Source organism: Nelumbo nucifera, chromosome 4 (genome assembly GCF_055504915.1).
Source record: "Nelumbo nucifera cultivar China Antique chromosome 4, China Antique-T2T, whole genome shotgun sequence".
NCBI classification, from domain to species: Eukaryota; Viridiplantae; Streptophyta; class Magnoliopsida; order Proteales; family Nelumbonaceae; genus Nelumbo; species Nelumbo nucifera.
The window spans coordinates 76,655,363-76,670,381 of record NC_142652.1 but is presented as its reverse complement, the minus strand read 5'-3'; the positions used below and the strand labels follow the sequence as shown (position 1 = coordinate 76,670,381).

The 15,019-nt window shown below is 35.5% G+C and overlaps 2 protein-coding genes across 2 annotated transcripts; one reads left to right on the top strand and one right to left on the bottom strand.

Moving 5' to 3' along the window:
- The first annotated feature begins 10,491 nt into the window (after positions 1 to 10,491).
- Positions 10,492 to 12,060, top strand: LOC104605165 (putative pectinesterase 67). The gene is made up of 5 exons (XM_010269802.3): positions 10,492 to 10,802; positions 10,893 to 11,055; positions 11,133 to 11,339; positions 11,442 to 11,689; positions 11,783 to 12,060. Exons 1-5 carry the CDS (start codon positions 10,537 to 10,539, stop codon positions 11,937 to 11,939), a joined length of 1,041 nt encoding a protein of 346 aa, XP_010268104.1. The 5' UTR covers positions 10,492 to 10,536; the 3' UTR covers positions 11,940 to 12,060.
- Positions 12,061 to 12,168: 108 nt separating this feature from the next.
- On the bottom strand, positions 12,169 to 13,185 carry LOC104605164 (uncharacterized). The gene has a single exon (XM_010269801.2). It carries the CDS (start codon positions 13,096 to 13,098, stop codon positions 12,346 to 12,348), a length of 753 nt encoding a protein of 250 aa, XP_010268103.2. The 5' UTR covers positions 13,099 to 13,185; the 3' UTR covers positions 12,169 to 12,345.
- Between the last annotated feature and the right edge of the window lie 1,834 nt (positions 13,186 to 15,019).

Below are 15,019 nucleotides of genomic sequence, written 5' to 3'. Positions count from 1 at the left end.
TTTTATTAGATGAATCAGCATTTAGCTCTTTCAATTTCTTTTACCCCATTTTTATGGAGAGAGCAATAAGACGGATTCTGAATACTTTGGTTTTCTTTCAATTTTCTGGTGCTTTTGCAAATTATCATTTGATGTTTTAACAATCTTAATTGCATTGTCTTTCCCAGGTCGTTTTGATAGTTGGGTCTCTTTTGACCATTTTTGCAGCATTAATCCTTATGGATTCACCATTCAAACCACCCAAGGATCTTACGGTCTCAAAATCCAAAGAACCAAATTAGAGTTTTTTAACCTCATTTCTCAGTTAAATGACATTTTTTTTCTTTCTTAATTGTTCATACAGCTTTCATTACACTTTTGCCTTTATTATAAGTTCATTATTATTTATAAAATTATTACTTCTCTATTGAGGACAATGAATAGATATAATTGCAATTATCAAATAATTTTAAGTTTGAAAACTTAGTATATTCAAAACCCGATGATCAATATATAAATAATTTTAATTATTCATTTCCCCATACTTAGTACGGGGTCATTCACATACGTACCTAACAATAACTATATATATTAAAGGATGGTTTTCTTTTCTTTACATTTATACTAATTTTGATATTATTAGTAATTTTTAGCAATAAGTTGTTATCAATATTTTCAGTAATTTTGATCAATTATTACTAAAAATTAATAATTAATTAAAATAATAATAAATATAATTTTCATAATTAAAATTTATTGACAAAATTTCATTGGAAAATTCATTTCAGTAAAATTAAATTTATATCTTTAAAATTGACATTAGTTTTCATATTATCAGTAGTTTTTTAGTAATAAGTAGTTATTGATATTTATAGTAATTTTGGTCAATTTATTAATAAAAGAACCACTTTCGGTCACTTATAATTTTAATATTATAATTATTTCTATGATTAATATTCAGATTCATTAATAATCTTAATTACCGGTTTATAATTACCAACATTATCGATATATAATAAAGATTATTTAATAAAAGTAATATAATTAATAATATTAGTTTTACCAGATAGTATATTATTAACATTATTGGTTTTCGAATCATTAATACTAATATCTATCTTATAATATCAGTAATATATAAGTAATTATTCCAGTAATAATATAAGATGGTAAATATGAATTTTATTACTAAATATGACTTGCTGAAAATTATTGAGTTCGGTAATTTATTCATTTAACTCGATCCAATTTCCAACAAACCCTGGTTTATATGTTATATTGATCATTAATTAATATATTATTAATATTAGTGATTTTATAATCACTAATTATATAACTTTGTAAATAAGAAAATTTAAGTTATAGAAATTACTTGCTGAAACTGGTACTTTAATGTCATGGAGTGTGTCTAAATTAATTATTGAAATAAATGATTACTAAAAATTAATATAAATTTTAATTAGAAAATTTAATTCAAGAAATATAAATTTATTTCATTTTTAGATTTACATTATTTTTATATTGTCACTAATTTTTAGCAAAAAGTAGTTATTGATATAATCAGTAATTTTGTTCAAATTATTAATAAAAAATACCGCTTCCATTAATTTAATTCAATGAAAGTTATATTATAAAACTTTGAATTTTTCAAATAAATAATTGGAAGTTTTAATAATTCCCATAAGTATTGGATAGTATATTTATAATCACCATACTTGTTAGAACTAATAAGTATATTATACTATATTATATTATATTAATTAATATAATATAACTAATATTATTATATTATAATTAATACTATTATATTATTATTATCAATAATTATAATTAATTATTACTAATAATAATGATTTCTGATAAAAATTAATTACTGATTATAATTACTTACTAATAATTAATTCCTTATTTATAACAATGTTAATTATTAATTGGGATATAACCATTTTATATTTATATTAATTCATATTAATTATTTTATAAATATATAATTAGTTCTAATTATTTACATTATTATTATAAGCAATTATAATTAGTGCTATTATTATAAAAGAAATTATTATTTTATTATTTAACCAAAAATAATAATTATTACAAATTATTTACTTAATATACACAAATTAAGTACATACATAATAAGAATATATTATTACTTAATTTAGTTTGAAGTTTACAATCATTGTCAATACTCATTAATAGTTAGAATTACAGTCGTTATTAATAAAGAAAATACTTTATTAATTATAAACTTGAATTAACTTTTTGGAAGCAACCTAATTTAATATTTAAAAAGAAATAACTCAAAATAGAATTATTAGATAAATAGTAAATACCAAATAAAGTGGGTTATTGCTTACCAATAAAATCTCATTTAATATCTTAAATCAAATTTAAAAGAAAAAAACATAAATTAATAGTGGGTTTCAAATAATAGGTTAGAATAGATTGCCAATTACAAAGATACAAGACCCATATTAGTTTTTTAATTTAATTTTTTTATAACTGAATAGTAAACTTCAAACTAAATTATAAACACATTTAGTTACCCGTACTTAGTACGGGGTCATTCACTAGTTCAAATATTAAAATGAAAACAAATGATCAAATCACTTAACTAATTCAATGGTAAAGTGAGACCATGACTTTTGTAACCATAATATGGTTTATTTTAGGGCAAATTCAATTCCAATGCCAATTCATCGGGTCAGTTCAAGTAGGGTAAACCCCTAGACCCTAGTACCAACCTAAATGGGAATCAATACCAAGAATTTAGAACCAAATCCTACCCTGATAGAATCGATCATTCAGTTCCAAATAGAACCTCCCTATTTGTTTAGCCCTACATACATCCGTAATTCGTTAGGCAAAGGGTGCAAAATGCAATTTGCGATTATAATACTCAATACTATGTCATAAGAATCACACCAGTCCCAATCACTAGCCAAGCAATATCTGACCTGACCAATTGTTATCACTAAACTAAAAACAGGGGTGGAGCTAGGAGGGACCTAGGGGCCATGACCCCCTATGGTTTGAGAAAAATGTTTATGTGTGTTGTGGGGATTGGGGAGAAAGAGGGCATATTGGGATTTGGTCCCCTATGGGTTCACCAAATAGTTGTATACATTTGACAATGCATTCATCTATACCTTGTATTACTGTTACCTATTATTTGCAAAATAAAAGAAAATAAAAAATATAACTAAACCATATTCAAGCAAAGAATTTGATACCCACTGCCTAGAACCACTTGTAATCAATTTAGGTTACAAGTTTGAACAACCAGATTTTTTTTCTATTTTTGTTCTTGTTTGTTGTTCAAGTTTTCTTAGAAGATTGAACACTTGAATTGAATGAATTTGATTATTCGTTTATTTGTAGAGTTGGAGTTGAAATTTTGATATTTTAAGGAGTTTTTTTTTTTTTTGGTAACCAACGAAATCATTCATTAAGATAAGAGCTAGGCAGGAAATACAAAAATTTGTAGCAAAAGCCAGCAACCGAGAGTTAAGTCTATGTGGGAAGGGAGGCTACCAAACTCCCTTAAGATAATCCCAACTAGCCAAAAAATGAGTTGTTGAGTTGCTTTTTCGAGAAGCAAAACTACAGTCAAAAGTATTAAGGCTTTGAAGCTCACAAAAAATCAAAAAACAAATAATAGCAGTCATTAGCAGAATTGGTTGAACGTAGCTTTAGAGACTTGATAATCATCTTGTAGTCCAAATGGAGTTGGATATTTGTGAAGCCCAGCTGCTTGGAGAGCTTTGTACCTTAAAGAATGGTCATTGCCTTTGAGAACATTGCCAAGCGGGTAACATCATTACCAGCCATGGCAACTATTATCTATCCCATGCCATTTAGAACTAGAACACTATACCCAACATACAAACTTGAGACAGCTTCCATCAGTCTAGATATGAGCAAAACTTGCATGAGGGGCACTAGGACAAGAGGTAGGTTTATCAATGTTTATCATTGGGGAGTCCATGGATGGGCTCTGAGCCTGGGCTAATAGAGAATCTTGGTACAGACTGTGTGCATGAGACAATGTTAGTAGGGGATCTTCCATCTGGTTATTAAAAAACAAATTGTTTCTTCTAATCTAAATGCACCAAGGATGAATAGCAAAGGTTGACAAGAAGGCTTGAACATCGTGTTTTGCAAACAAAACTTTGAGTCTAGAACATCAACCAATCTTTAATGCACAGGTTAGGGGGGTTGTTATCAAATCTGAGACAAAGATTAGAGGCTAGCCAAATGTTTCTTACTTCAGAGCAAGTGAGTAAGGTGTGGCAAATGGCTTTTGGATTTAAGAGACTAAGAGGGCAGTTTGTGTTAGCAATTTGAAACTTGCTAGCTAGCCAACTTTTCACCGGGATTCCATCATTTAAAACTTTCCACAAGAAAACTTTAATTTTAGGAATCAGGGGGAGTTTCTAAACAAGCTTCCACAACTTGCCTTCTTGAGAAGTTGGTCCCCCTAGTATTGGTTTCTACTCTATAACAAAGAGACTTGGCTATCCAGTAGGCACTTTTTGTGGAAAAACTACCACTGTTTGAGAGAGGCCAGCAGAATTTGTCTTGACACTCAATAGATGGAAGGTAAATCATTTGGATTGTAAAAGCCACCTAAGAGGAAAAGGGGTTGTTGATCACTTGAGAATTCCAAATGTGGGTATTCATATCAATCAAATCACTAACCGAGTTAATTTGACATCTTGTGGGCTTAGGGGTTGGGACTTTTATAGTCCCTTAAAGTAGGGATCTAAGGATTTGTCCATACATTTACTTGGCCGTTACCAATGCTCCAAAGTCCCCCATGTATAAGTACTTCTCTTCCTGCACTGATACTGTGCTACCCCCAAGAGGAGTTCTTTAGAACTTTGGCTAAAAGAAAATGGGGTATTGAATGATTATCCTTACTTGTTTGGCTAACAGAGCCATGTTAAAGGCATAACGGTCTCAAATTCCTAGACCTCCAGCTGATTTATTTTTACAAATTGTGCTCCACTTGATCCAATTGATTCTTTTCCTATGATGGCTATCCCCCTAGTAAAATCTTCTCTGCAACTTTGAAATGTTGTTGCAAATACTTTTTGGAAGCTAAAAACAAGACATAGCATAGACTGACAATGAGACATATTTAATTAAAATTTCCTTACCTACAAAGGATGGAATTTGACTTTTCCTTCCCCCAATTCTATTAGCCACTTTATCCAAGATAAAGCCAAAAGTGTTATGTCTTGATCTTTGAATCTCAAAGGGAAAACCAAGATAGAAATTAGGGTGAGAGACCCTTTTCATCTTCAAGGACCTAGCTATCATTCTTTGGAATCTTTTAGGGGTGTTCTTGCTGAAGAAAACTTCTGAAATTTGAAGATTGACTTTTTGCCCATAAGCTTTTTCATAGAGATCAAGAGAGTGGAGAATTTCCTCTATCTCATTGAGGTTAGCTCTTGAGAAAAGATAATTGTCGTCTTCAAAAAAAGAGATGAGTTATAGGAGCATTGTGGTTAACCTTAATACCTAAAATATTTTTATTGATTGCTTTCAAAGAGAGAGTTGTTGAAAAGGCTTTAGAAACCAGGAGGAAAAGATATGGGGAAATTGGATCCACTTGTCATAGTCCTCTAGAGGGAGTGATAACTTTGCCTGGGTACCCATTTATTAAGATTCTATAAGAGACAGTGCTAATATATTGCATCACCCAATTTCTCCAATAACTGCCAAATCCCATCTTGATCATAATCATATCTAAGAACCTCTATTCCACTCTATCGTAGGCTTTCATCATGTCAAGCTTAATTTCCATCAGCTTGTTCTTGGACTTGTGTTTTTTCATAGTGGATAACATCATGCGCTAGTAGGGTGTTGTCCAAAATCTCAACTTAGCATGAAAGCACTTTGATTTGAGCTTACAAGCTGCTTATCAAGTATAGGTCCAAGTTTATTGGCTAGTACTTTTGCAATAATTTTGTAGGAGGTATTGTAGAGGCTGATTGGCCAATATTAGGAAGCTGACTCTGGGTTATTTGTTTTTGGAATGAGGGTGGTGATGGTATTATTTAACTCCTTCAGCATTTTCCCACTTCAAAAAAATTCATGCATTGTCTCCAAGACATCCTTACCCACAATTTTCTAGGATTTTTGATAAAAGAAATTTGGAAGTCCATCTGAACCCGGAGCTTTGGAGGGGGTCATTTGGTTTAAAGCATTTATGATTTCTTCATTAGTGACAGATAAATCTAAGAGATTCCTATCATCTTCTAAACGTTGGACATTAATGTTGTTGATGAGCTCATGAACATTGCTTGATCCCCCACTAGTAAAAAGATTACTAAAAAAAATCATGAAAATGCTTTGCAACATCTTCCTACTCTCTGAAACATCTCCCTTGATCATCCTTAAACTCATGGATAAAGTTTCTTCAAGAGAGAGATGGTGGAAGCATGAAAAAAAAATGTGTGTTCTTATCCCCTTCCTTTGACCAGTTTATTCGAGACCTCTGTCTCCACATGATTTCTTCTCTCTTGAGCTCCTGATCCAAGTAGTTCTCTAGATTTTTTATTACAATGTCATTATTTCTCATTTAACGATCATCTAAGGCTTTTTGTAAAGCCTCATTTGCTTTTGTGATATTAAGGGAGATGTCCCCAAAGACAAACTTGTTGCACTTTTTCATTTCTGGATTCAAGCTTTAGATTTTCTTGGCTAACTCAAACATCTAAGACCCTTCTTTAGGATTTTTCCAGGCAGATTTAAATGTCTCTTTGCAATTTAGGTGGGAACACCATGCTTCTTCAAATCTAAAAGGTTTGGGTGACCAAGACATTTTGTAATCAATATCAAGTAGAATTGGGTGGTGGTCAAATTTAGATTTGAGAAGGTGAATAACCATTGCATTTTCAAACTTTAGTGACCAGTCTAGGTTAGCATATGCTCTATCCAATCTCTGTTCAACCAAAATTCCATTTCTGTAACTATTCCAAGTGTAAGGCTAACCCAGAAAACCGAGATCTTGAAGACTACAGTGATCCAAAAAAGGATTGGGCTTCTCTAAGGGACCTCTAACTTAAGGTTTTACTTCCTTTAACACTGTTGCTATCAAGAAAATTCCAGTCCCCAATGTAGACCTAGGGACTTTGGATAGAATTATCCCAACTACACATCTGCTCTTAAAAAAAAAAGAGACCATCTTTTGTCAGGACCACCATAGACAAAAGACCCAAACCATTCATAACCATCTGAATTTCTGATCACCACATTGATACTAAAGTTTGTAATTCTAAGGATGCTTAGGTTAAGTAGAGGATTCCAAGCAGGAGCAAAATGCCACCAAATCAACCCCATCAAACTTCCAATTTCTAAGAAAACAATGGTTCCATTTTGCTAAGGGGAGGTCTACCAAAGTTTCTGAAATGAAAATAATGTCAGGATTATGCTACCGTGAGAGATTTTTTAAGGAGACAAACTACACGACGATCTCTCATTCCTCTGCAGTTCCAACTTAAAATCTCATTGATCCTAGTGGGGTTGTTTTGGGACAACCTCCTTAACCCCGAAATCTTGAGATGCTTGTTTAAACAAAACACTAAGGTGAGTCAGGTGGTGCCTATTTGGAAAACCAACCCTGAAGAGATCATCATATTGAAATCCCCTACAACTGACAATGTGATTTCTCTTTTTTTTGTTTTTGGAGTTCCACCACTAATTTAGAGATCTTTCTAAGGTGGACGGGTCTATTGGCCTTTTGATTAAAGGAAAGGCAACTTCTTTTTTCCTTCTTTTATGATACAAGAACACAGATCTTCTAAGTGGATTTAAATCAGAATTATGATGAAGGAAAAAATGGATAGAAATGGGTATCTGAGAGATCAAGTGTTGACTAGGAGGAGTCGCCATAGAAATTTCCCCTGATCCTGTTGCATTTTTTGAGTTGTTCAATTTGATTTTTTTGAATTGTTGGTTTCGCTCTTCTTTATCACTGATTAAGAACACCAGGGAGCGTTTTGCACAAATCATCTCCTTTGTTCTCGCATAACTCTTTATCAGACTCTCCTTTTTTGGGGGGGGTGTCCATCAATTTTCATTGGACTCAAGTTGTCCCCAAATATAGAGTTCAAAATTTCCTATGGGCTAATTCAGAAACAATATTGAGCTCGTCCACTACTGAGCTTGTTTCTTCTTAACTCCCTACATTGTTTGTCTTATTTGAAGAGGGTTCAATTGGTTCTAGAGCTAGTTACTCGATCGAGATTTTAGGTTGTTTAAGGTTTTCAACTTGCTCAAATTGAGGTTTCTCCAAATATGAAGGGTGCAGTCGTTCTTTTTTCTTCTCCTGCACATTAGAGCAAGATTTAAAAAGGCTCTCTTTTCCATGTTCCTCTAGCGTGTTCAAAGGATTCATAGGGCCACTTGACATACTAACAGTTTTAGAGGGACTCACTTCGTCACTGATTACTCCAATCAAACCACGATTAGAGCTCTAGGGCTTTTGTTTGATGAGATCTCCACTAGCGATGGCCAACTCGCTCATCTCCACTTGGAAGGTTGTTGGAGAGTAGTAGTTGAGGAGTTTGATGAAGAGTTTCTCCCCCAAGATGGTTGGCATTCTTTACCGGAATTATTGTGAAAGTCCTTCTTAGGAGAGGTTGGTGTGGAAGGGGCATGAAGCCCCATGAGCCATGCACCCCTAGACCAAGTTCGGTTGCCAGTTCTGAGCAAAATTGTTTGCCCTCCAATCTTGCCTGTTCCTCCTATTCATACTTCTTCAAACACCTCTGATGCTCATGTCCAAGGATACCACAATAGTAATAGTGTGACTAACCATTCATACTTAAAGTTGAACCAATGCTTGGTTTCATTTCTCATGATTCCTGTAACCCCTGTGATGAGAGGTTTGGAGATATCAACTTCTACCTAGATGTACAATAGACTTGTTCACGGGTCAGGCTTCGAGCCCAACTTTACATTGTCTCAGGCTCGGGCTTCGGGTCGGGCACATTAGAATTTTGATAAAATCCAAGACCGAGCCTAGCCCATAAACAGGTCTAATGCGTAAGAAAGGGCCCCAGTGATTTTTGTTTTCCCCGTCTTCTTCAAGGGGGGTTCATGTTGCTTGTAGAAGTTGCCTTCTAGTCTTGAAATTCATAAAATTGATCGGCAGATTGAGGATATGGATCTAGAAATTACACTTGTTGAATTAAAGCTAGATTATAGGGATATCAGGGCTCCATTCCTTGAGTATAAGGGGGTATCCTTTGATGGACCAGGGTCTCTCATCCCAGACCATCTTACGGTCAAGGCCATGCTCAAACATGATTAGCATAATTTCTTTAGTGAGATTATGGATCGTGAAACCCTTTATAGTGTTCCAAGAAGCATGTATTGCTTCTCTAACACCGGTCAGGTTAAGAGGTTTGTCTGCAATGGGCTTACCCAACAGACAAAGCTTGCTTTCATCCTCTTCTTGGGAGTGCTCGTTAATTTGTATTTCCTGGATTAGGATTACAAGTCTTTTTTCCATCATATTTCTCAGCTTGGACATAGACATGTTTGATTGATTTGTGGCCATGGTTGAAATAATAAAGGCTGAATAAAGAAAAAAACACAGGACGAGCGAGCAAGCAAGAGAGAGAGAGAGAGAGAGAGAGAGATGAGGGGAGGGGAAGGTGAAGGGGATGGGAGTTAAAACTCACCACTTCAGGGGAACCATGCTTAGGGAGGTGGATTCCTATTCAGGGAGACGAGACACCATCAATGACGGAAATGTCGGGACTAGAGTGCCTAGCTAGAAGTCAGCAACCAAACATGCATAATCTATTGATCAATCCATCAACACAATTAATCGATCCAAAGATGGAATACCGAAAAAAAATTATTTTATAGTACAAATTTGATATACAACTTATAAATTATTTAGAATTTTTATATTTTTATTTTATTTATTGGTATATTTTTTTATTAATTTAATGAAAGACCAATTTTGAAATGGGAAAATTCACGATCAGCATTAACCAATCCGTGAACCTGCCATTAACCAATCCGTTAATCAGCATTAAGTGACATTTGAGAAGTCAAAAATGCCCTAAGAATGTCATCTAATTCTCTTTATCAACCATTCAAACATTAACAATAAAATGAACATCCCAAAATCTAGATTCTTCTAAACAATCACCAACTTTTTTGAATAGAAGAGGCTGGGATTTAAGACTTCAATTTTTTGTCAACCTTTGGATGATTGATAAAGAGAATTAAATGGCATTCAAAGGTCATTTTTGACGCAAGGATTAACAGCTTCTATAGAAGGCAATAACGTAAGAATTAACAGCTTCGAACCGTCGCCCATGGAAATCGGAAGGATGTCCGAATTTCTTCACTTCCACACGACCAAAACCCACCCTTTGAAAATTAATCGAAACCACCACCCAAATTAAGAGCTGCTAATGGCTTCATGCATCCCATCGAGTGTTTTTCCTTCTAATAAATACATGTTGTCTTCCGAGTTCCAGATGCCTCCTTCCCATCCACGGGAGCGGAGGTGTGAACTCTGCCGAGATGCCGTCCATTTCATCTCTTGTCGTTCGAACAATTCAGGTTGCCATCTTCGTAATCTCCGTCTGTTCTCACGATGTTGTTTATGGTTTTTCTGCACACAAGGTCATTGATTCTCCTCTCTTAACGGAGAAGATCGGCACCAATCGAACGATAAAGGTTGATATTAACGGCAACGGCGATTTTCAGTCCGTGCAAGCTGCTATCGATTCTGTTCCAGAAGGAAACTCCCAGTGGATCATCGTTCATGTTCGGAAAGGAGAGTACAGGTGATTTAATTTTTCCGGCTGCCATATATACTTGATCGATCAAATAGTGATTCATCGATCAATTCTTTTGATGTTTCTTAGTTAATGCAGAGAAAAGATTTTCATACCCGAGAACAAGCCCTATATATTCTTGAGAGGAAATGGAAAGGGAAGGACGTCCATCGTTTGGTCTCAAACCTCCACCGACAACATCGAGTCCGCCACTCTCAGGGTGGAGGCCCCCCACTTCATTGCCTTCGGCATCAGCTTCAAGGTTGAGGACCTCTCTCTCTCTCTCTCTCTCTCTCTCTCTCTCTTGCTTGCCTTTAATTGATTAATTTGTGATTACAGAACGATGCACCGGTGGGAATGGCCTTCACTTCACAGAATCAGTCGGTAGCAGCGTTTGTGGGTGCCGACAAGGCTGCCTTCTACCACTGTGGGTTCTACAGCGCGCACAACACCCTCTTCGATTACAAAGGCAGACACTACTACCACAACTGCTACATCCAGGGTTCCATAGATTTCATCTTTGGCCGTGGCCAATCCATTTTCTATGTAAGTGCTCATCATCTGGCAGTTGATCATTTGCCCTCCCAACAAATGAACTGTCTGTAACCCCTTCAATGTTGCTCATCGGATCGATCGATGTGCATGCAGAGCTGTGAAATCTTTGTGAATTCCGATTCACGAGTAAAGATAAGCGGGTCCATCACCGCACAGAACAGGCGACGTGCGGAAGAAGACAGTGGGTTTGTGTTCATTAAAGGGAAGGTCTATGGAATTGGTGAGGTGTACTTGGGGAGAGCAAAGGGGGCCTACTCGAGGGTGATCTTCGCCAAGACTTACCTCTCCAGGACGATCGTTCCACAGGGCTGGACCAACTGGAGCTACGATGGCAGCACAGAGTAGGATTTAATGTTTTTTATATATGTATTTCTGATCAAATTAGTAAGACAGTGCATGATGTTTAATGAATAAGTTGGTGATGAATTGAACAGAAATCTGTTCCAAGCGGAGTACCATTGCCATGGACCAGGGTCTCAAACAGAAGAACGTGCTCCGTGGTCGCGACAACTCACCGACGACGAGGTTGCTCCGTTCATGTCTATAGATTTCATCAACGGCGACGAATGGTTGCCTGTTCATAACTTGTAACAGAAAAATATCAGTGTTGCTTAGACACGATCGGTATGCCTCTGTGGCTCTCTCTCTCGTCGGTATAATTGTCATTAAGATATACACAGATTGATAAATTTCATCGTGATATTCCAACTTCCGACCCATTCTCTGGCTTGGGCTGATGATATTAATTAAACCCTAGATTGATAAATTTCATCGATCAAGACGCAGGTTTCTGGAGAGGAAATCCACATTGATTGACTACTAGCTAGAAATAGCACCCTAGTTGATATTTCTTTATTCGGTTAAATTACCGTAGAATTAAGAATTTCAGAAGCATATACGTACTGGTTCCTTGTCCATGCAACGAAACAACTGCATGGAACTCAATTCAACTCATACTACATAGTTTACTGTAATATTGACTTCAAACTTATTAAACTTAAAATCCTCCACCGATTCCTCCACCGGAACCACCACCAGCTCCTCCACCAACGCCACCGCCGGCACCACCACCAGCTCCGCCACCAAATCCTCCACCCGAACCACCTCCGATGCCACCACCGGCGCCACCACCACCACCGCCGAATCCACCACCTTTACCAAATCCTCCACCAACGCCGCCACCAGCACCAGAGCCACCACCAAATCCACCCCCAGCTCCTCCACCACCGCCAGCACCACCACCAGCTCCGCCACCAAATCCTCCTCCTGCACCTCCACCTGAACCACCTCCGATGCCACCACCGGCGCCACCACCAGCACCAGAGCCACCACCAAATCCACCCCCAGCTCCTCCACCACCGCCAGCACCACCACCAGCTCCGCCACCAAATCCTCCTCCTGCACCTCCACCTGAACCACCTCCGATGCCACCACCGGCGCCACCACCAGCACCAGAGCCACCACCAAATCCTCCCCCAGCTCCTCCACCACCTCCAAGGCCTCCGCCGGCGCCGCCACCGAATCCACCACCTTTACCATACCCTCCACCAACGCCGCCACCAGCACCAGAGCCACCACCAAATCCTCCCCCAGCTCCTCCACCACCTCCAAGGCCTCCGCCAGCACCACCACCTAGGCCATCAGCAAGAGCCTTTCTCTCGACTCTGCGTCCTTCTGCTATTCCAACCATTATCAACACCATAAGCAACGTTGCACCAAACACTGCAGCATTCTTGAAAGGTTTCGCCATCCTTTTCTCTCAAACGAGAAGTAGTGGTGAATTTATCAAAAGAGAGCAATGCTGGATCGCTCGATGGTTTAGAGGATTGATGGAGAGGTTTATTTATAGTGCAATAGCAGCTAGAGATAGAGATTGGATAGGAGTAATGAATTAATGCATGTAGTTGAGACTCTCCTTTTCTCTAATCCACATGATATAGTAGTAATTAATTATCGTGTATGCATGGCCAGAAGACAGAAGGTGCAAAAGTCTATTCGGTTTGACTGGGACTCTCTCTCTCTCTCTCTCTCTGTTGTAGTTGTAGTCTTGTAGACTGGTAGGCAGGGCACACCCCATTATTTCATTGTCCCAACTCTCAACTAACCATCCACCCCACCCCACCCCACAAATCCACCATGAAAATTAAATAACACTACTGCTGATTAATGAATAATCATAAGCACCGTCACTATTCACCAACTTACATAGCCGAACAGTTTCAACTTTCTTGCAATCAGTGAATGCCACCTAAATAGCCATGCACTATCTTAAATAGCACATATAACACTGTTATTTGAGGCTGTTTGTAGAAAAGTCAAAAGTTAAAACTGATGGAAGTCCAATCATTCTAGAAGTGGTTCTCATGCATATTAAATTAAATGATCAATCCCAAACCCAATAACGTTTCAGGTAGAAACTGCGATAATACCAAATACAACCCTAGGTTTTAACTGCTGATTTTAACTTGTGCCTTTCTGCAATTACAAGTTATATATGACTGGATAACAGCCAAACTCTTATTGCCGACCATTAACACCACAGCTAGCAATGTGTTGGCTGTCTTCCTCCTCCACAACTGACCCATCTCATCTGTGTCTATGAAACAGATGAGTAATTAACTATTAAGTCATATAGTTAAGACATGAAGGAAATTAATTGGAATTGAAGTTTACACGTTATAGTTTTGAATTTTCCAACATTATTAATAATTAAGCACATGTATGAAATTTTTTTCATATTAATTATTTGAATTTTAGATATATCATAATTAAGATAAAAATTGAACATTAACAAAAATAATAATATGATTAAAAATAAATTCAAATGCTTGTAGTAAATGTGCGCGTGCATTGCATGTGGAAATTTTAAATTATAATAACAATTATTATTACTATTACTATTACTATTATTATTATTATTATTATCATTATTATTAAATTTTGTATTCCACTTTTTCCATAAATAAAAATAAATTTTATTTTAACTATTATTTTTATTTATTATGATGAATATATAACATTATAAATATTCCCAAATGCGACAAAATTTTGAATTTTTTCATTGTTTGTGTTCTATCTTTTTTTAAATATTTATTATTCAATTATGACATCATGAGTTTCTTTGAAAAGTTGGATCATTAAGAAAATAGCTTTACTTTCGGATTTGTTTTAAGTTATATATCATCTACATTATATAAATATTTTTTACTTATTAGACTTAATTTTTGTTTGACATAATTAATATATTCTTTTTATCACTTGTAATTTTTATTTTTTTAAGATTTATTATTTATTTTTCTATTTTTATTTTTTTTTACTATTTTTATTTTTATTTTTAAAAATTTTATTATTTGACTATGACATCATTTCATTTATAGGTTGATTTTAACTTTGGCATTCCATTTTCATCATTAATAAAATTACTTCTTACATTTCATATGTATTTTTATTTAGTATAATGAGATATGTCCAATTCTTTTTATTCTTTCTATTTTTTGTATTATATATTTTATATATTTTAATTTTTTATTATTTAATTATGACATTATTTATTAATCCATTTGACCCAAAATGGTTGAATTGCTTACCCCCCATTGGGAGGGAAGAAAATAGTTTGTTTTCAAAATATTTATTTTTATAATATTAAAATTAATTTTATGGATTTAATAAGA